This window comes from Bactrocera dorsalis, chromosome 5 (genome assembly GCF_023373825.1).
Source record: "Bactrocera dorsalis isolate Fly_Bdor chromosome 5, ASM2337382v1, whole genome shotgun sequence".
NCBI lineage: Eukaryota > Metazoa > Arthropoda > Insecta > Diptera > Tephritidae > Bactrocera > Bactrocera dorsalis.
This window is the reverse complement of record NC_064307.1, coordinates 50,913,759-50,937,180: the sequence shown is the minus strand read 5'-3', so window position 1 is coordinate 50,937,180 and position 23,422 is coordinate 50,913,759. Positions and strand designations below refer to the sequence as shown.

General features: G+C 37.3%; 2 protein-coding genes across 2 annotated transcripts; both read left to right on the top strand.

The window, feature by feature from the left end:
• Nucleotides 1-10,223: 10,223 nt before the first annotated feature.
• Nucleotides 10,224-21,095, top strand: LOC105223968 (protein commissureless 1). The gene is made up of 2 exons (XM_011201893.4): nucleotides 10,224-11,198; nucleotides 18,200-21,095. Exons 1-2 carry the CDS (start codon nucleotides 10,601-10,603, stop codon nucleotides 18,919-18,921), a joined length of 1,320 nt encoding a protein of 439 aa, XP_011200195.2. The 5' UTR covers nucleotides 10,224-10,600; the 3' UTR covers nucleotides 18,922-21,095.
• On the top strand, nucleotides 10,601-18,921 carry LOC125778890 (protein commissureless 1). Its single transcript, XM_049458504.1, has 2 exons — nucleotides 10,601-11,198; nucleotides 18,200-18,921. Exons 1-2 carry the CDS (start codon nucleotides 10,601-10,603, stop codon nucleotides 18,919-18,921), a joined length of 1,320 nt encoding a protein of 439 aa, XP_049314461.1.
• Nucleotides 21,096-23,422: the final 2,327 nt, after the last annotated feature.

Sequence of the window (23,422 nt, the reverse complement as noted above, 5' to 3'; positions counted from 1 at the left end):
CTTTCGACAGCACGAAAAGGAGCTGCCTTTATGCCGCGATGTCTGAATTTGGTATCCCCGCAAAAGTAATACGGCTGTGTAAACTGACGTTGAGCAACACGAAAAGCTCCGTCAGGATCGGGAAGGACCTCTCCGAGCCGTTCGATACCAAACGAGGTTTCAGACAAGGCGACTCCCTATCGTGCGACTTTTTCAATCTGCTGCTGGAGAAAATTATTAGAGCTGCAGAACTGAATCGAGCAGGTACAATCTTTTATAAGAGTGTACAGCTGCTGGCGTTAACCGATGATATTGATATCATCTGTCATCAAACAAACAGTCGTCACACTCGCGACTTGGCACTCACGTCACTGTTGACAGTCATAACTTTGAAGTTGTAGATAATTTCGTCTATTTAGGAACCAGCATTAACACCACCAACAATGTCAGCCTAGAAATCCAACGCAGGATTACTCTTGCCAACAGGTGCTACTTCGGACTGAGTAGGCAATTGAAAAGTAAAGTCCTCTCTCGACGAACAAAAACCAAACTCTATAAGTCGCTCATAATTCCCGTCCTGCTATATGGTGCAGAGGCTTGGACGATGACAACAACCGATGAGTCGACGTTGCGAGTTTTCGAGAGAAAAGTTCTGGTCCTTTGCGCGTTGGCCACGGCGAATACCGCATCCGATGGAACGATGAGCTGTACGAGATGTACGACGACATTGACATAGTTCAGCGAATTAAAAGACAGCGGCTACGCTGGCTAGGTCATGTTGTCCGGATGGATGAAAACACTCCAGCTCTGAAAGTATTCGACGCAGTACCCGCCGCGGGAAGCAGAGGAAGAGGAAGACCTCCACTCCGGTGGAAGGACCAAGTGGAGAAGGACCTGGCCTCGCTTGGAATATCCAATTGGCGCCACGTAGCGAAGAGAAGAAACGATTGGCGCGCTGTTGTTGACTCGGCTATAATCGCGTAAGCGGTGTCTACACCAGTGAAGAAGAAGAAGTTCGTTGCAGTTAGGACTTGAAAAGTTTGAATGAGTTAATCGCCATATCAGATACTGTTCATTCAAAATGCTCGAAAAGGATGCGCAGACTCCGATGAAACTCTTTCCAGTCCTTCCTTCTGCTCAGAAAGTCAGCGTCCAGGTGCAGCTTAAGAGTGTCCTGGTTGCTCAAAATCCAGCTACCGACACCTTATGGCCTTTCTTATTTCCGACTTGTAGATTATGAATCCAACCTTATACAAAGCTAATCGCTTTAAGCTCCATTTTTCCAGGCCTTGTCAAAGAGTCGTTTACACGAAACTAATATTTCCGACAGTTTCAATGTCCACCAGAAAGGTTTCCCTCTGCCGATAACTGAAGAAATTAGACAGGAGGGAAGTTTTCAATAGGGAAGTTTTACAAGCAGTGCTGACGACTTCGACGGAATTATCCACCGCGTCTCGAAAATGTTCGGAGTTCTTCTCTAGCGCATTAGGGAGGGCTAGTCCAAGCTTCGTGCAATATGGGTCCCAGTTAGCTTTTCTGAAATTTCTATAGTGACGCGTCGAAGCTGAACGCGTTGCACCTGTAGTCAAAGAATAAGTGGTGTATGTGGGTGAGTTACCCCTGTTGCAAATATGAAAATCTTTATCTAAAATAAAATAAATCACTGTTTTGGTTTATATCCGAGTTTCCCCAGATTGTATTCCGCACCATGGGAGTAGGTTCCATTTCATCCTTTTGCGGCATATAGGCCAAGACTAGCCAGAAACCTCCTTCTTTGCCTTCTACTTTGGCGGTACCGATGTCACCGTCGCTGAAATTAGTCAAAGGAAATTTTTTTAGTTCGTTCCGTACTAACAAACAAGCCCTCATTCTTATGACTTTTCGTACTCAATCCTGGTCTCGTTCCAGACGGAGCAGTAAGTTTGCGGTTGCTGGTTTTGCATACTGGAGATTAACCTAATGAAATTTCATTATCGAAGTTCTTCTCCAATAGCACAAGTTCGGCGCTGTTCTCATTTGTGACCCGATTCTCCTCGAACAACCGTTCCTAACTGAAGATAAATTCGCCAATTTCCGATTCGCCTTCATTGCTGGAAAAGTCCGATAGGACCAGGTCTACTTCTATGCTCCCTAGGACGCCTTCGTCCTTTTCTTCTACTGTAAGGGGGTTGAGGGCCACCCTCATTGGCAATCTGTAGGGAGGATCCTTAGAGCCACGCTCTTGAAGCCATAACTTAGGGCTCTCTTGGACTCCTTGAGAGGCCCTATAGACTCCGCATTTAGCAGTATCAGGCCTTGCCGATAAGGTTCCTCGGTTTTTAAGCAAGCTGCAGGAAAAGGCGAACACTTTATAAATATATGTATATTAAAATGATCAGCGTGGCGAGCTGAGTCAATTAAGCTATGCCGTCTGCCTGTGTATAAGCGAACTAGTTGCTCTGAAATTTTTGTAACAGCATTTTCTCCCTAGGAAAGATATAGCCGATAACGGCTCACTTTAACATACAACTACAAATAACATACAGATGCAAACTGAACGATCAAAATTACATTCTTGTATGAGAAACTTGTTTATACTAAATATCACGAAATTGGTATGGATTATTGTCCAAGACAAAAAGATCTAAAGAAATTTTACAGATCGGTTCACTAGAGCATTTTCAGACATTAAAATATCTCCTTATGACTTATTCTTCTTCTTCTTTACTGGCGTAGACACCGCTTACGCGATTATAGCCGAGTTAACAACAGCAAGGCTGTCGTTTAGTTTTCATTGGTACTGTTTTTACGTGGTGGGTCCCAAACCCAGCGCATAACCCACGGAGGGAAGATTTCGCCTTCTCACTTTAGCTCGCCTTCAAGCGGATGTTCTTAGGCTACCCAGAGGATACTTGAACAAAGATCGGAAGTCGTGAGCTGCTTGAGTCATATGTAAAGAAATCGTTTCTGGCCACTTCCAAGTGAATGGCGATCAGAGAACTTTCCTCACTTGCGTGAACTTCTACACATGACTCCATCCTCTATGACTAATATAGTCAAATTTAGCATGAAGTCTCCTGCATGGTTAAAAATATGGTACTTGTGCAAAGAAAAACTAATTTAACAGCTTTGCGACACTGTTCTCTTTACTTTTTTAGGAAATAGGGCGAAAATGGAATGCTTATGCACTGAATGCTTGTTCGTGCAATTTTCCCCTTCGTTTCTTTACAACTTGGTTTAGTAATCTAGTATGGCACGCTACATTAGGCAATGCAGGAAAAACAAAGCAAAGCAAAAAGAAACAGCAGTAATAATATTTTATAAGAAAACTACTTTTGTGAGTGTTTTTGTTTTTATTTAGTATCACTGTAAAAACAACGACATATGCATCGTTATGTTGCGTGCAAACACCATGTGCAGAGGAGAAATGCAGACATGGCAGCGAGTGTGCAAACATACATACATATACTACATACATATATCATTAGGAACAGCTTGGTTATTCAGGCCACTGTCAAACTAAAACTGTAAATTGTTATGTCTTGCAAGATAAAGCTAGCTATTTAAGTAATTGTTATAGTTACAAAAATTTTCATACTGCCATTGAAGTAGTTTGAAAAAGTTTTCAAAAAAACTGTTAATTTCTATTTAAATATGTTATTAGCTGCTTTCGCACCGTCTTACCTTGTAGAGAGCCACTTGTACACACCGAATAGAATGGCATATTTAAGTGGAAATATAATATTATGCGGTTAGTGTCGGAAGAATCCAAAAATTGCGACGGGCTTTGATCATATTTATAATTAGGTCACTTAGGTGAGCTTCCAGCTACAAACATACAGATTTGCGAGTTGGCAGTGGTTGAAGCACTATGGGATTCAATATCAAGCAAAATTACACATCGGTTAATATTCATATTTCCATTTAGATAATATAAGAATGAATGTAATACAACGGGTGATCTAAGTAGAGGTACTTTTTTCAATATCCTCTTTTTGACAGATCACGCGTGAGCCATGTGGTGTGTTCAGTGTGGTTTGGCATTTCATCATGGAAATACCTACGCCTACGTTTACAAATTCTTCCAATTTATTACGAAAATTCACGTTCTGTACAGAAGTGCTCAACATAATCGGCCTTTTCTGTTCTTGCGTACTATTCGCAGCACCATCACCCATCTTGAGACCCAGCGTTAATTATTGGATAATATTCGACCACGTCCGGCACGCAGAAAAGAAAATATAGCTGAGAGTGTACACCAGAGCGTGAAGAGTCGATTCGTCCCCGATCGCAGCAACTCGGACTGACGTATGGAACGACTTGGCGCATTTTACGTCGAGATCTTAAATTGAAAGCGTACGAAATACAGCTTTTGCAAGAACTGAAGCCGTTCGACCTTCCCAAGCAACGTTGTTTCGATCGATGGGTTTTTGAAAAGTTTCAAGAAGATGCGACGTTTTCGAGCCAAATTTTGATCAGCGATGAGGACGATTTCTGGCTCAAAGACTATCGAAACAGGCAACATTGCCGCATTTGAGACGAAGAGTACCATGCAAAGTTTCAAAAGCTGCCATTTTATCCAGAAAAAACAATAGTTTGGTGGGGTTTGTGGGTGGAATCATTGGTCCATATTTCTTCAAAAATGATGGCAGGGAGGGCCTAACCGTCAATGGAAATCGTACCAACTATTTTAAGCCTAAAATTGAAGCTCGTGATCTCTGCGACATTTGGTTTCAACCCGACGGCGGGACTTCCCACAAATCGCATCAATTTATGGATTTATTGAGAGAGCACTTTGGTGAACAGATAATTTCACGTTTTGGGACGGTCGATGGTCCACCAAGAACGTGTGATATCACACGGTTAACGTTTTTTCTGTCAGGTTATGTAAAGTCTAAAGTCTGTGCGGACAACCGCTTCGATGTGGGCCTTAGAGCAAAACAGCATGCGTGTCATTCGCCAGTTACCAGTCGAAATACTCAAACGAGTCATCGAAAATTGGACTTAATGATCGGACCATGTGAGACGTAGACGCGGCCAACAGTTGAAAAAGATAATCTCCAAAAAAATAAATGCTAAAGAACGTTCTTTCGAATGATAATAAACATCCCCATTATAATTTAAGTTTCTGTTTTTTTTTACGTAGGAAACCTCGAAATGGATCACCCTTTATAAAGTCATTACAATCTGTTAACACTTAAAATATATAGTACATTATTTTAAAAAGCTATTCACTTTCTTATCAAGTCAAGTCGGAAGATAGTAGAACTGTCCTTAGTTCTCTAGTATACTTTCTAAGTCAATATTTTGAAAGCAGCTTTAGAATTATTGTGTTCAATTAGGGCAAAACTAGAAGCATGTAGCACATACACATGTATGTATGTATGTACGGTTGGTATTACTAAATGGCTCTGAACAATTACATTTCTCACTTTTTTATTTTTTGTTGTAGTTATACCGCATTTCTATCTTCCTTATTGTAAATAATTCCTGTGAGAGTAGTATTATCGGAAAGTATTTATTTCAGTAGTCCATTTCACCGAAACAAATTCGATTTGATTTGATTGTCTGCACTCGAGCTACTCGAGTTACCCCATCTGCCCGCATTTGCACATGCTCAATGCAAATATTTGATTTTTAAATACTTTTGGTAAATTTTACAGCAACACAAAAATGCAGTAGTTGTGTAATTGATTTATTTATTTATTCGAACTGCAGAATTTCAACGAAAGCATGCCACCTTCACATATAAAGGGTGATTTTTTAAGAGCTTGATAACTTTTTTTTAAAAAAAAACGCATAAAATTTGCAAAATCTCATCGGTTCTTTATTTGAAACGTTAGATTGGTTCATGACATTTACTTTTTGAAGATAATTTCATTTAAATGTTGACCGCGGCTGCGTCTTAGGTGGTCCATTCGGAAAGTCCAATTTTGGGCAACTTTTTCGAGCATTTCGGCCGGAATAGCCCGAATTTCTTCGGAAATGTTGTCTTCCAAAGCTGGAATAGTTGCTGGCTTATTTCTGTAGACTTTAGACTTGACGTAGCCCCACAAAAAATAGTCTAAAGGCGTTAAATCGCATGATCTTGGTGGCCAACTTACGGGTCCATTTCTTGAGATGAATTGTTGTCCGAAGTTTTCCCTCAAAATGGCCATAGAATCGCGAGCTGTGTGGCATGTAGCGCCATCTTGTTGAAACCACATGTCAACCAAGTTCAGTTCTTCCATTTTTGGCAACAAAAAGTTTGTTAGCATCGAACGATAGCGATCGCCATTCACCGTAACGTTGCGTCCAACAGCATCTTTGAAAAAATACGGTCCAATGATTCCACCAGCGTACAAACCACACCAAACAGTGCATTTTTCGGGATGCATGGGCAGTTCTTGAACGGCTTCTGGTTGCTCTTCACCCCAAATGCGGCAATTTTGCTTATTTACGTAGCCATTCAACCAGAAATGAGCCTCATCGCTGAACAAAACACGCGCGCGAAACACATTTCGAACCGAACACTGATTTTGGTAATAAAATTCAATGATTTGCAAGCGTTGCTCGTTAGTAAGTCTATTCATGATGAAATGTCAAAGCATACTGAGCATCTTTCTCTTTGACACCATGTCTGAAATCCCACGTGATCTGTCAAATACTAATGCATGAAAATCCTAACCTCAAAAAAATCACCCTATATTATATCTATGTATAGGTATTTATTTGCATTGAAACTAACAAAACGCTAGAGCAAAAACAAAAACAAAAACACAAATGTTTCGCAACATGCCACAAACAGAAAATAGACAAACAGAGAGAATGTCTTTCCACTCACGCGTGCATTTTACGCTCCTTATCTAACTATATCCGTATATATGTACATAAATATGTGCGTAGGGCAGCGTGTGTGTGCACGACACGGCTGTATTTGCGAAGGTATGTGGATATTTGTTTTTCAATGCCCGCACATTTGGTCCTTTTTTCATCGACAATGGCATTTTCAAAACAAAAGACTCCAAGAAATGCGCAAACGTGTGGGTGTGTATGTGCTTTTGTTTGATGCTGTGCACTATGAGTACGTGTGTCGGCATGTGTTGTCTGTCAGGGATTCCGTTTAGGGAAGCATACCAGGGAAAGTGAGATATCAATTGCCGGACAATTGTCTCAATAAACCGAGTTAGTATGTTTTCAAAGTGAACTGAAAAATTGCCTTTGACAACTCACACATTCACATACGATGTACATATAAGTATGTATATGTATACATATGTATGTATGTATAAATGTTTTAAAAACTGTCAATAATAACGGGTGCCATATATTTTAAATTTTTACCAAAGGAATAAGATAAGCTATAAAGCTTAATAAAATACATAAGGTTCCTAAAAAAATCGCTAGAAATAACTGCTGTAACTATTCTTTTTGTAAATATAATCATTCTTTGTCAGGCAAAACACACTCTCAAAATTGTATTAAAATAAGTCACACTTTTGCCGATATATGCGGTATATAGTCCGCTGGAAGTTCGAAGATATTTCAATTCGGTATAAAGAAATTATTAATCCTATTTAAACCATTCTCCACGAATTTCTCTAATAAATCACAGATTTACCGATATTTCCAACAAAAAGTTCGCATTTGGAATTTTTAAGTGCATACATACATATTCGGTATTTGATGACTTGAATAGTTTTGGTCCGTCGCAAATTTGATCAATTTCGGCCAAGTAGGTCCTGAGATATGGGTTTCCACCGAAAAGTATTTATTAAGTATTTATTTATTGAAATTTAGCGCTTTTTGTAGTTTTTAACGAAACCTACGGGAGTGGGCAGAGATTTCACCCGATTTCGGCGGTTCAGGGTGTACAGACTTGTATGTACATATACATATAACCGTATACAAGCTTTTGATACCTCAATGGAAAAATTACCCAAGTTTTTTTCTCATCAAGCGTTATATCGAGGGAAAATAGGAGCAAATGCAAGTACAGAATTGTATGTTGGTGTGTTATGTGTCACTTTTCGGTGAGAAAATTTCTGTCAAAAACTAAAAGATTTCAACAAAAAATAAAGAGTACATGCAACTACTTGTAAACTTACAAAACAAACATATACATACATATGTATGCATGTATACATAAAGCTTGTAAAACTGCTCATAATAAAATATTTATTTTCTGCGCTATGGGAGTATTCTGAAAACCAGCACTACTTTTCATATTTTCACATAATGCTGGAAGTGTTCGGTCTACCGGACAGACGGGCAGCCAGGCGGCTAGGTTAAGCGTGGTTTGGTGTGGCTGCATGACATGCTGTTGCTGTTGCTGTGGCTATTGTTATTGCTATACTCTGCTCTACCGTTGTTGTTGATTTTTGTTGTTGCAGTCAGCTGTCAAGCTATTTTATTATGTTACTATGTCATATGGTGACATGCTGACATGCCAAAAAGCGTGTTTTACAGTGTCGCTGATTGACTAACTGACGGCCGGCTGTCAAGCCCCTAGCTTCGTCTCAGTTGCGGCGCAAGTTGCACATAAGTGACGTTCAGTAGCAAAGTGTTGCAATAAAAAGTCGGAAATATAAAGCTGTGTGCACATGTAATTACATAAAAGCGCATAACGAGCAAAGGCAAGTGCATCGATACATATGAACGCTGAGACTTAACTAACGGCATTATATTTTAAATATCGTATTTCAAAACCATTAACAGACACAACAAAAAACAACAAATTTTTCCAGTTAAATCAATGGTTTGTTTTGAATACAGATATTTCCGCAAATGTACTAAAATTTAGAATTTTTTAATTTTCAAAGTTCTAATTAGGAATTCAAAATTTTTATTCCATTAACTTTCAAATTCACGTAATTTAAAAACAAATTAATAACAGCCGCGGCGCCCATTTGCTCACCTTTGCCCTTAGCAAGCTGGATAGGGACTGCTTTGTGCCTGATTCGTGAGTACAATTTTCACGTAAACAACTGCTTCTCAAAAAGGCTCCCAAAATAAAACCCAAGAGCACATAAAAAGGGAAATTCTCTCCGTGCTCTTGAGTTAGAATTAAATTTGAGTGCTGCAAACTGCACACCGGATACCATTTGGTTGAGTAGAAACTCAATCGTGGCATAGAATAACATAAACATAACTCTCTGAGCTCACTTAGAGTTTGAGTGAGCGCGGAAAATGTAGTAGATTTCACCACTGAGTAGCATTAATAAGGCTCACGGAATAATTGTGTTGTCTGTGCATTTTCGTTGCAACCCAAATGGAGTGAGTTATATCTGTAAATTCGCATTTCGTTAAAAATAAGAACGTAACAGCAATCGCTATAGTCTGCACTACGAATTTACAACTTAGGCCAGCTCTTTTGTTTGTTTTCAGTTAAGAGTTGAGACTGAACGCAAAAAAATTTTGAAACTTCAATAAAAGAAGTTGCATTGACGATATACATATACAAAATTATATATCCAGGCGCAACGTGTCCATTTCTTCTTTAGTACTACAAAATTTAAAAACCCTATGTTTCAAAATATTTTATTTCTGAAAGTCACAAAACGCTAGAGCAACCCTAGCCCATCACATAACTACATTTGCTCTTATAAAATAAAAAATTGGACACAACCTCACCTTAATCGATGCAGAACACTCTCTAGATTTTTAATTGCATTTTCATTCACTCATGCCACATACCATCGCACAGAATATATTTAAAATGCGCCCCATACCGAGTTGGAAGCCAAATTACCAGATTTTTAACATGTGATCCTTCAGCACCCAAAACCACTAAAGCACGACGGCAATAGAGCTTCGTCGTTGCTTCGTTTGTAGTTGCTTTAAAATTGGGTCAGTAGCATATCCTGCCGAGTGCAACGCCAACTACGGAGCATGCACTCACATACATACATACGCAGAACTACTTACGCATTCGTACACAAACTATGCCACTCGTTTCAATAACTCCTTCTGACCATTATGTAGTTATTTTCGCAAACTAACACCCACTCAACAGCACCGTAAACACACACACACAGCAGTCTGGTAGGTGCAAGGGTATTAGTGTGTGCATGGTTTAAAGTTGCAGCAGCGTGTTCCAAGAATTAGTTTGCCACTGCTGGCTGCGCTAAGTCCAATTGTGATCAGGTAAGCGGCATTGAGTGCAACACTACTGCATTCAAGAGTGAAGGGCGAGGTGCGCGGCTGAGCCTGAGTGCGAGAGAGAAACTAAAAATGGAATTTCCCTTTAGCAAACTCGTCCGGCGGCAACATACCCTTAACGCTGTTTACTGAGCGCCACTGACGGCCGCATGGCTACCTACTAATCGGCTGGCTGGTGACTTTTCTGGTGGCAAGTGACTTCTGTTGCATGCAGCGGCACAGAATTCAGTTCGACTTGGACGGGCAACGCGTGCACACGTAGCAAATAAGACGCGTTGTTGACGGGTTAATTTTCCAAGAGTGAAGAGAAACGTGTTTTCGAAGCGCGAGCATGATAAACAAAGCAAATTTGAAACGTGAGCTTCTGTGAATTGATAAAATAATACAAAAATTTGAATTAAAAAAATATACAATTGTCTTTAATTTATTGCAACAAAAGTGTGAGGTGAAAAAAATTTATAAAAATTGTTGAACCAAAAAGTGAATAACTCAAAGTTGCAAAATGGAAGACATAACAACAATGGATTATATGTATGACAGCACAACCTACGCACCGGAGACAACATTTGCTGTGGATACCACCGACATGCCATTTCTTAATTTGGCGGCAGTCACGCCAGACAGCGTCGTGGACCGGCTGTTGCACTCCGGCGAGCAGTTGTCGCACAACCAAATCACCTTCGAGATACCATCGCATCACGATCTCGAACACATCAATAAATTGCACACATTCAATACGCTGCTTCAGCGTATCGGCAATGTGGCCTACGACACTGTTGCTTCCGCCAGCGCGCATAGCGGGAGCAACGTGCCGCAGGAGGAGCAGCACGTGTTGCGACCCTTTGGCGTCGATGCGACCGGCCAACACATCACCAACGAACAGATCTCCAAGAGTGCTGTGCTGAATTTGGCCGAGCTGAAGAACGGTGTCGGCAGTGTGGGTGGCAGCTTCTTGGAAGACTTCTTCGGCGATGCCGACATGCATGCCGTCATTAATTATTTGTGGATTGGCGTGGTCACCGCATTGGTGGTGCTTTCTGTGATTTTCATTTTGTTCTCCTGCTACTTTTACCGCAAGTTTCGGCAATGGAAGAAATGCAGTAAGTATACAGTTAGTTAAACGCTTCAAAGAAGTTGGTCATATTTCTACTTTGGTAGGGATTTTTAGAGAACAGTTGTGTTTTTATGTGTCAAAAATATGTCAGAAAAGCTGTCGAGTGAGTTTTAAAGCTATATTTTTTATAAAATAGCTAAATAATTTGTATTTTTTACTACTTTACCTTGGACTTCTCCCAAGTGTGCCATGAAACTCTAATTTCCTTTTTAATCTCAAAACAATATTGCATTTGCATTGCGATAATCGGATAGTCAGTTGATATACCAGCTGGAAAAATAACAGAGCCGCAATGTTATGTATAAATATAATATTATTATTCCAAATATTTCTGCGCTTAATTATTTTCATAAACTTTTCAAATATGTATATAAAACTACAAATCGCAAATGAAACCACAAAAGGCCACCTCCTTGACCTAAAGATGACATGACATCCAATTGCCTTTTTCATCGGTGTTTTACGCCACCTGGCCTCTAGCAAGTCACGGTTATAATAAAATTATGCATCATAAATCATGTCCCTTTTTAACGGTAACAAATCTCGACCCACTTGAGCGAATTCCCATCGAGTCGATTTTTTTAGTATAATGCATTACCGTTAAAAAGGAATTTAACTCTTTTGTGCTCACGAAGCGCACTTATTCTCCACGGCATACGGATGTGATAACAAAAGCGACAACAAATTTGCACCAGTTTAAAACGAAATTCCTTTTTTGAACTGTAGCGGCGGGACCACATTTATTATCCGCCAAATGGCAGCAAATAACGGGTTAAGTAAACAAAGCAGGGCGAAATAAAAGTGGCGAATTGTGCGGCACAAAACAAAACTAATTTTTCTTCCATAAAAGTTGAAGAGATTTAGAAGTTGGCCTTAAAAGTTTGAAACATAGTTTTGTGAAGAATTTTTTAAATAATTAATTAAAAATAGTTTATTTATTATTACTATTGGCATTATTTATACAATTTTAATATTGAAAATTTAAATTTTTTAACAAAGTTGTTCAGTTAAAAAATACTTTAAAATTTTCCCTTCCTTTTAGTGCACTCTCTCCCTAGTATCTGTTGCTTATTTTTAGCACATTGTGAGTGTAAGTTCGCCTCACATTTAAGGCAACTTATAAATCATTTAACGCAGATCCCTTGTAAAAGCGGCAAACTGTCAAAGTAATTTAACCTTGCGCCTCAGTCTAAGTATATTTACTTTTCTTGCTTCGGCACCTGCTCAGCGGCGCTACGCATAACTTTTTATGACCTTTATTGGTGCTTCGTGCTACTTTCTGCTAAATTAGTTTGTATGTTTTTATTTTTGCGCCTAAAAGCAAGCAACACATATTTTCATTTATGAACCTATTACCAATAACGCACAACTGTTTTGCGCCTCCGACACCAAACAAGTTGAGCGGAGCTGTCAAAGTGTCAATTTCGTTAAGGAGTATTAAAAAAGTTTTACCTCAAAGCACACACTGGAAATTGTATATTTACGTAAGCCAACCGAAAGCCACACCTCTTGCTGCCAGTTAATGGAATTGCGAGCGCAATGGAACAGCAATTCAAGAGAGATCTATCATATTAATTGTTTGCTTTGTGGCCTAGTTTGAACTCACCCAAGCCTGTGCCTGTGTCTAAATATTTGCCAATATATGCTGGGTTAGGTAAGTATGTGGCCGATATCCAATATGTGTTGCCTACATCTAGCCGCCTGACCATTAACAGCTTAATTAGTACAGTTAGTTGAATTAGTTGTGGTCGTGCGCTGCTTATAATTTCTGTAGCTGTACGCCTCTCCCTGTTGCGCACCTGCTGGACAAGCGTCATTTATAATTTAGTGCCTGCTTGCCACAGCGAAGTTTAGGTTTTTGGGTCAGCTATCTGAAGTTTGTTATTTCTCATACGCATGTGAACTGTTTTGCCCCTAAAAATATGTTAAATTCTCCTACTTTCACTTGCTTTCGTTGAGGCTTAGAGAGAATAAACAAACACACACACAATTGCATTTGTTTTCGTTGTGCAATAAATACTTGAGCAGCTTTGCGTATCAGGCGGTAAATTTGGCATTAGCCGCATTTGTTAAACTGTCAGAGCGTGCAGGGCAAACAATATGTAAACGCTTGAATTCATGGCAACTCTGACATTTCGCAGCTTATCACTTTCGTGAACTAAACAACGGTGAATAGCTGTCTTACTTCCATATTTATGTACACTTAGCAGCTTTCTTAACTTTGTTGTATTTGTGTATGAATAATTCGTTTGTCCCTTTGCTGGCAATCAATTAGCGACTTGATGCGTTACAATTTCAATTCGCAAACAAAGCACGCGTCACGTGTTTGTTTTGTGTGTGTGTGTGTGGAATACACAGTATTGCCTCCTACTCCCGCTAATATTTATTGCCTGTCCCATTCTTCTTGCCTGCTTTGTTGTGCCGTTTGTTTACATCATGAGTGTGTAATTTGCCATTTTGGGAAGTTGCTTTAGTGTGCGCAGAGGCTTGTACGCCTTAAAGGCTGCTTTGAATAATTTACACTTGTTGCTGTGAGAAGTAATTAAGCGCGAGGCGTTGTTGTTGCACTTAGATAACAGTACAACTGATAGTGAAGTCAGCAGTTAATTATTAATGAATTTAGCATACTTTCGTTGTACTTTGTGATTGCGCAATAAATCAGCTTTTAAGGAGTTGGAAGAGTTTAGAAGCTTTAATTACGGCTTTATTGTGCGGAAGACACTTGTGCTTTTAGTATATATATTAAATTTTATGAATCTTGGTACATTAAAAGTGTTTTAATAATAAGAAACTTATTATAAATAGCCCCTGAATACAGTCCAATTTGCAACAACAACTCCATTGGTTTTGAAAGAAGCAAATATATTTAACTAGGGCCACAATAACTTCAAAATAAAGATATTTTTTCGGAACATTGCTCGAACCTCATCTTTAATATTTATGAATATATCGTTTGTGACTTCTTCCAGTTGACTAAACACCAATTAAAATTTAATTATTTATATTTTAAGAGGCTCACGAGATGCTTTGCAGAAAAAAAAATACAATTTACAATTAAAAAAAAAAATATTGTTATATTAATTAATGTGGGTGTGATTAATAATGTGGATAGTTTTCATTTATTATTAAGCACCAATCACGATTTTTTTTTATTTTTTTCTTTTTATTTAAACTTAAGGCTAATATAAACAAAACTAAAAATAGTTTAAGTTCTTAAAAATAACATTTGAAGTCACGGAACCAACAAAAATAAACAAATATGTGAAAGAAAATAGCAACGGAGTTTTAGTTTTAGCTCTCAAAACTGCCTCAACAAATCTCTATATTTTGAAAAAGTTACTACTCAATATTGAGTACTGTTGGACCAGGTCCTTCAAAACCAACAAAAAAAATTACAAAAAACTGAAACCATAAAGCTTCGAAAAACTGACGTAAAATGCGTGTCCAAGCACAAATAAATAAGTTCACACATAAAAACGCACAAATTTAACGGAAAAAGTCAAGCCGTTGTTTCTATATGTAACAATAAAAAACGTGCGCGCAATGAAAATATATATTTTTTATTGACAATAAAATAATTATTTATATTTACATAAAAATTCATCATCATCAACAGCACACGCAAAAATGGCAACGCTAAAGGCAACACTTGTGCGATATTTCACGATTAATTGCCGCGCGTAAATTAAAAATGCACACAAACACACACATATGTTTTTTGCACATATTCATACCATTAAATGTGTATGAATGCGGGCGTCGAGTTGTAAAATCGCACAGCATTCCACCGTGTTTGCATACTTTATGGCGCGCAAATAGCGGCCGTGTGGTCAAAAAAATTATGCTGTGTATTCGTGACAGCGCCCAACACCAAAACATCGAAATGTTTGATAAAATATAAAAAAAGATATGAATAAATATGTGCCTGCCTGCACTTACACACAAGCGAAGCATACTTTTGGGCGCATATGCTGCTTTTTATAGGAATAGTTGGGTTTTTTTTGCCTGTGTATGAGTACACATATGAAAAATCACATAAATTTTACAACGCATATAAATTTTGCATGAATTTCTTTTTTGTTCTGCGAGCGCCGAAGCGCGCAGTCACATGTGGTCGGCAGTCATGTTTGCGCTCTTGCGTTGGCCATTTTAGTTTAATGAAACAGCAAGCTGCGCAACAACACCAAGTATATACGCTACATATCGATATATATTTAGAACAACAAACACGTGTCAACCAACAACCATATGCAATGCGAAAAATGTTGATTTCAGTTATTTGCAGCCTACATTCAGGCGCACTAAAGCGCACTAATAGCAATCGATTTACATGCGCTTTCGCAATTAAAATATTAAACGTTTGCACTTCAGCAATAAATGTATGCACTTGGTTTTATTACACCTGTTGCATAATTCATTGCTACGGCAGTTGGCGTGTAGCGCGCGCGGCAGCTGCCCAACGCTATTGAAGTTTGAAGATTTATTGAAAGCGCCAGCAATTCATTTCAATTGACTTGCTTTTGTGCATTAATGAAAGCGGTTTTGTGTTTGATTTTTTTCGAAGGAAGTTTTCGAGTTTTTTCTTTGCTTCATTATGCATTCAGCGGTTCACGTGTGTGAGTGAGGGAGTGGAGTGGTGTATGTGCGTTGATTATTGTATGCGTGTATGTGTGTGGTGCAACAGTGGTTAAATGTCAGCGATTTTCGACTCGCAGCTGTGCATTTCTTTCGCTCATTTTCATTAAAATTGCATGTCCAAACATGCACATAAATGCAGCGTTGTTGCGCCTGAAAGCACGCTTTGTACATTTCTTTCGTGAAATGCACTGCAATTTAAATTTAATGGTCTGTTGCGCTGCTTCCATAGCTGTGGTGTGATGTTCATTTGCGTATGTGCTCATGATTTACTGTTTTTGTTGTTTTTTTATAAAAAGCATATCATCTGCGAATACTTATATTTTCCTCTATCTGCTTTTGGTTTCTGCTTCATCGGTCGTTTACTTCCTTAACAAGGGTACTGGTTGAATTGAGTTTGTGGATGTGCATTGCTGAATTTTGTTTGCTGCAAGAGAAATGTTGAAAAGTGTTAAATAAGCGAATCTTTTACGAATTTTAACCCAAGTAAATCAAAATAATAATTTAAGACAAAATTGTCATTTTCCAAATTTTTTTTTTTAAGTTTTCGTAAAAATTTTTAGGAAAAAGTTTTTTTTTCGATATTTCTTTCTATAAACACCGTATTAAATTTTAAAAAATTCCTTTTTTTTTAATAAATAATGCATTTCTATAATTACTTCAAAAGACACATTCAAAACACTTCCAAACCACTCAAAACTTCTTCTTCTTAAAGACGTTCAACTGTCAACACGTTTTGTTTTCCTATTTCTATTATTTCACTGTCTCTTTGCTGACAGCTTCCAACTGTGTAGTAATATTGTAAAAATATTCTATATGACAGCAAAATGCCTCAACACTTGTTGGTCAAAACTTCAATTGAAAGCTTACAGTTCAAGAAATATTCAAGAGAATTGCATCCACACATGGATTGAGAAAGCACATTATAATAAATAACAACATATAGACACTACCCAGAAGTAATATTAAAACATAGGTTGCAAAGTAACTGCTTTTGTAACTACTTGGTTTCTAGTTATCTGCTGCTTGAAAGAGAGCTTAATTTGAGTAAAATTAAAGGTTTTATCAGCAATAATTTTATTTGTAATAATATATAATTAAATAATTATTTTACTATTTTTGGTTTCTGATAATATGATTATAGAGTATTCATATTCGGAAAATAAATTTAGCATTAATATATTTTTACTGCTCTTTCTTTATTACATCTTTAAAAATTGCCTCTGCTTTAACTATTTTCAACGGAAATTCATTTAAAATATTAACAAAGAGGGTTAGGCTTAAAGAAATTTCACAAGAACATTCCATTTGCTCAAGAAAATATTTTTGTTATTTTTTCAACATATTAACGAGTCAAATTAAATGTTTTCAAGGTAAATCACAACTGGTTACAAATCCAACTCTTTGCGACCAATTACTGTATTTAGGTGCAGCTAAAGTTATGCCATTCACATATTATTCTAGCTTCAGCATGCAAGTGAAAACAATTATAATTGAATTGAGCAACCATTTACGGTATTCATTGCCACAAACAAGTGTCTTCTATCAATGACAGACAGACAGTAGAAGGCATTTGGCAGTGTCAGAATATCTAGAAAACTGAAAAACGATGCAGTGTGTATTTGACGCACATTTTTGTATTGTCTGCTCCACATTCTACGTCTTCTCCATCTCATTCTCTTCTATAGTGCTGTGCAACAATCGTCGGTGCGCACTTGTCATGCTCTGACAGCTGAAATATTGATGTTTTTGTAAGCTAGATGGTTGTGGCAACATTTTTTGCATCTACATATATGTTGCCATTGCATCCCTGTTTGTCTCGCTGTGGAAAGTATTAAGTGCTTAAGTTGCTATGTTGTCACTTTTTTATCGATTATCAATTGTTTCTGGTCCTTCTTCGAGCAGCTTGCTTGTTCTTTTGCTTTTGCTTGTTTATTTGTTGCTTAAGGTCGCTCAAGTGTTGTGGGAAACATGTATGTATGCGTCTGTGTGTTGGGAACCCATGCGACGCCTTGTCATAATTATTAAGCACCTTTGATTGACAGTTATGCCAGTGGCTCAAATTGCTTGCCAGCGCATTTTGTGGCTGCCTTGGACTTAAGCTGTTTAGGACGGTTTAAAGGATTTACTTGGTTCATTCGTTATAAAATATTACATATGTATCTTCACACATACACACAGCAATCGATTGCAACATCGTGTAGGCAACTTTGATTATTTTTTCTGTCAAGCACAGCTGACTCTATTTTGCGTTTACTGGTAGCTTGAAACTCTGACTACTACTTTTTCAAACACACTTGCAATATAGTGATTAACCACGCCTCTTTTTTCTCTTCTTTTCTCCCACTTTAGATAAGGACATACGCAACCACTTGAGCAACGACTTGTATGCCGACGGTCATTTTGTCGTTTGCGACCGTTTAATGGACGCCCGCGGGAGACATACAGTAACAGCTGCTAACGCTGCCTCCGCCGCCTACTATCAGCAGATGGAGTCGCCGCCATGCTATACCATTGCCACCGGCCTGCCGACTTACGATGAGGCATTGCATCATCAACACCAACACCAGCACTTCTCCTACGGCATGAAGTTCATCTATCCGACGATTACGGCTGTGCATCACCATCCGGCCATTGCTGGTGTGTACAATAACAACATGCTCACAGCCACATTGAAGAGGCAGAGCGACTTGGAACAACAGCAACAAGCGCAGGAGCAGCTAATGAAGCAGAAGACATACAAAGTGTCGTCCGTGGCGTTGGAGGACGAAGCGTCGCTGGAAGTTGCCATGCCCGCCAGCTACGATATTGCGGAACTGCATGGTCTCAATTTGTCGTCTGGCAGCATGAGTGTAACCGCGCCATTGTTGGGTGTCAATGCCGCCACGACGAAGACGTCGGCGTCGTCGCTGGAGGAAGTGATTACCATACGCTTGGACGACATGACACCAACGGGTGCGTTGCCGATCGAAGCAACAGCGACGCCACGCCGTCCGGCCATGTTTTATAATGAGTTGCGCCGCGAGCGGGGTGTGGGTGAGGAGCGGCAGTGCAGCGCAGTGACGATAGCGTGATCGCATTAAGGAACCACAGACGCCTTCACGCTACTTCGCGCAGCCCCCCATGAGCCGCTGACGGGTCAACCGGCTGGTTACGCCTTGTAAATATGTATGTCCTGTAAATATGCTGCCTCTGGCAGATGTAAGACAGTCACCGCAGAAGAGCTGTCCGCTGCTACATGTTAGATTCAAACAAAGAGACTAATTAACGTAATGACATTTCGAATGAGTCCGTATCTCACAACATTCATTAGTAACTTCTTGAAACTTAGATAAACTTATTTTTATTTATTTGTAACTGTAAATGATTCCAAGAAGAGATGCATTCAAAAATTATTACTTTGTTCTGTATTATTTATTTCTTGTTTAGTTTAAAGCACTTTTCTTTAAAAAAGACTGATTGTTCATTAAAATTGTATGTATAAACCCGTATTTTTCGCTGCATGTAAATAATTCTAAGTCCATAGTTAGCGCGCAAATGCAAGTAGTAAATTGTATTTATCAGCGAATAGTAAAACTAGTTAGGAATTTTATTATCTAAGCAAGCTAAAACATTAATTAAATTTAAAAAATTATACAAAATTTAAAAGTTCATTTGTTTTTCTTTCATTACGTTCATTTATGATCGCTTTTCGTTTTCTGGTTCCTTCGATCTGTTTTCATTTGGTAAAAGTTGCATTGAAATTTTGCTTTTCACATACATGCACACATATACATTTTACATACACTCACACCTCTCACTTGCTTACACGAAATATTTGCAGAGAAGATTACACCGTTAGCATGACTCGTTTGAGCTTTTTGCGCTTTCATATAGCGTGAAAGCTCTTAACGTCATTGCAGTTGGAAGCACCGCAGATATGCCCAAAAGATCGCCGCCTGGTCCACGGGAGAACTAAACTGGTTTGCTGAGTATCTAGTGACAAGTGACAATTTGGTACATGGCTTGTAATAAATACATACATACATACATATGTACACTTATTTTTTCAACATTTCAATGGAATTTGTAAACCAAGTTTTAATTTTTTGCTTAAATATGTTTTGTATACAAAATATTGGAATTATCAATTACAAAGGTATTGTTAATTAAATTACACAAAGATCAATAAAATTTAAATAATTTTCTATAAACACTGTTAGAAGCTTGTTAGGTATCATAAACGTAGTAGAGTAAATGGCTTTTTATGAGGCAAATATTATTAAGGCTTCCTGACTTTCAACTACTACCGCCATAAATATATCAATTCTCATTTAAAATCACGGAAATATTGATCCTTTAAAGGCAGCCAATAGCATTTTCAACGCTTCGGCAAATTTCACTCAAACGAATTGGCGCACAAAATTAATACATTTCGATCAGGTCGAGATTAAGTTTTAATGTGAAAGCTGTAGGGTGTTTAGAGTAAAGAGACAATATCACATTTTATGAATTTTACGTTTTATAGCTGGATTACCAATCTTGATACCAGTTTTAGTGTTCCGATGCACACAAACCAGAAAACTGTTAAAGAATGATTTAATCGTTTCGATGAACTTGTCTTCCTTCTCCGTAAATATTTTTTATGTCGATCTTAAAAACTAAGTAAATATGAAAAACTTTGCACTACTATAATTCATAAAATTTCATCGGTGTGATATCTTTAAGGGGTTATATGGCTTTCCTCGAGTAAAAAGCAGCATTTTTTCAAAAATTGTTTTTCATACAAAAAATGAAATATTTTATTAGAAATTTTTATTGTTACAAACATACACTATTAACAAAGAAATTCTTGGAAAAAAATATTTTAACTCTGCGTTGGCAAGATAACTTCTTACGGGATCATCTAAAGTGAAAATACGAGCTTTTGTTAAAACCTTAACTTATAACTTGGACGAAGGAAAAACTGAAAATTTGATTTTTGTCAGACATTTTTACAAAAAAATAAAAATTTCGCGACATTTTTTTTAAATAGTTATTATCAAAAAAATCTTTCATCCATGTCTTTAAGAATTGTATCTCAAAGAACTGAGTAAAAGTTCATGAAGATCGATTGAGTAGTTCTCGAGAAATCTTGGAGAAAAACGGCGCACTTAGCGCAGCTAGCCTCGAGCGCACAAGTTCTGAAGATTGTATCTCCGAAACTTTACTCGGATCAACTTGAAAATTTAGGACAATATTTTAGAGGTGTTGTACAATTTAGTAAAATAAGAAAAATGTAAGTTTGGTTTGGTAAAACCCGTAAACCCATGTAATCTCTAATTACCAAGGTGACAACTACTGCAACGTAAAACAACAAGTTTTAAGGGCTTGAAATTTGTTTCGGGAAACGTTCTACAGATTTTCAGGCATATCTTCTTTAATTCCTTAAGAAGCACTGAACTGCTTTGGAAACCTTTACTACCGAAATATTCACAGATAAAAGATTAACGAAGTGTGCTATAAGGTCGTCAAGGGTCTATTGGGGAGCCTTTTTTTCAAAAATTCTGCGTTTAAGATTTGAAATTCTGTTCTACCCACGATCGTTGTTGAAATTCTTTAGCACTAAAGTATTATGAAGATACATATGTAATAGTAAATAAAATATTTGGGGTTTAGCCACAGTCGTTATAACACTTTATATATTCCGAGTCAGTTTCATCTGTTGCTATTTTTGTAACCAGTTTTAATATAGCGAACAGTTGGGTTACAAGTTGTAGTGATATATAAATACGCGTCCGATATTACCACATATATTTTTAATATAAACGATTTACAACAAAAGCACTAATTTCTAAATTATATTTCTCAATTTAAAATTTGTATTTTCCAAAATAACATTCAAAAGGTTTATTTTTGAGAAATTTGAAAATTGTAGAAATTCTTATTTATACTTCTTTCACTTTCTTTGACATGCCAATTCTCTGGTAAAGCGCTACAATCAAAAAATAAACTTTAACTACATACTATAAGAATCTTCGAACGCACTGTTTTTCTAAAATAGAAAGCAGAATATGTATATACATATAGATCTAATGAAACGAGCTCAGTAAGGGTTTCAAATATGATTTTGCACTACGCAGTATGCCGTTAAAAAGAATGTGCAGAAAGTTATCGGTTTCACCAATTTACCTAGGTTTTAACTATCATAAATTCAAATCCTGAAAGAAATATTTGAAAATGAAATTGTAAAATAACTACAACTCAACAGAGCTTTCTTAGAATCTGCAAGAGGTCATCAACATTAAAACTAACTAAAACCATTTACTATAGTAACTCAAAAATTCTTTAACTGCATTTTCGTTGTACCTTTGAGCCACAGCTTGTACATATATGTATGTAATTTTATCAAATAAAAATGAAAATAATAAGTAAGAGATTGTATATAAGACACACACGAGCACTATTGAATAATTGCACCACAAACTACACACTACAACTACACGAACTTTAACGTGACAACGACTACCTAAGTCCATGAACACCAATATTAAATTACGATTAAAAATGAAATCTGAATGCGACTGATATTCAATAATTGAAGCACTTTGAAATAGAAAAAAATGTTTGTTTCAGTAATCTAAGAATCAAAATAAAAATACAAAAAATGTTAAAGATTTATGAAATATCTGCCAGCATGAGGTTTTCAGAGCTTTTCTGTGCTGTTGATCTGCACAATTCATAAAATCAATGCTTTGACTGTTAGTTATTTCTAGATAAATATGAAATCGGTTAACTTTATAAAAATAAAATACAAAACAAATTACCAACGTTGCTTTGATTAATCTCTTTAAAATTAATATTGTACGTAAGTATGTATGTAGGTTTATACCACCAAAGAAGTTTAAGACGTAAGAGAGTACTTTGTAACAGTCGGTTTTCTTTGATCAAATTCAGTCCGAAATATACGAGTCCTGAAGTTTCAAATTCTCCTAACATTTATATGTATGTAGAAGAATTATGCAAGCTTCCTCCAAAATATGTAGATAGTAGAGTGCCAGTCAAAACATTTTAAGTAAGGATATTATAAAACCATAGAGACCATTTTTATCAACTGGATTTAGTGTTGCCTGAAAACATAAGCCATGGCACATTGATCTGGCACATTGATCTGTAGTTTTAACTGGGAACCATTGGAAAATTTATTTTGCAACCCTTACAATACATATTGAAAACCGGACTATACAAAACAGCTTTTTATGTCTGCTTCAGAAGTTTTTCGTAATTTCATTGGCACATCCCTTTTGAAACTATTTTGACCAGCTGTAAGCACGTGTACGGAAAATAAAATTATTAAAATTTGAAAAAGAGTTTTTGAAAGGTAACCACAGAAATCAAAATATCTGGAAATGAAAACATGAATTATTAAAATTAGCTTTGTTCCCAGAACAGCCTTGATATGTAATCGGATAGTATCTCGATGTCTGTATATCGAAACATGGACTAATTCTTTGGTATAAATTTTAAAAACTATGTGCAGAATATTTGTGTGAAGTTATAACAAAACAAACGCTATGCTAAACATAAATTAATTATGTTTACCTTAACACCTTGATA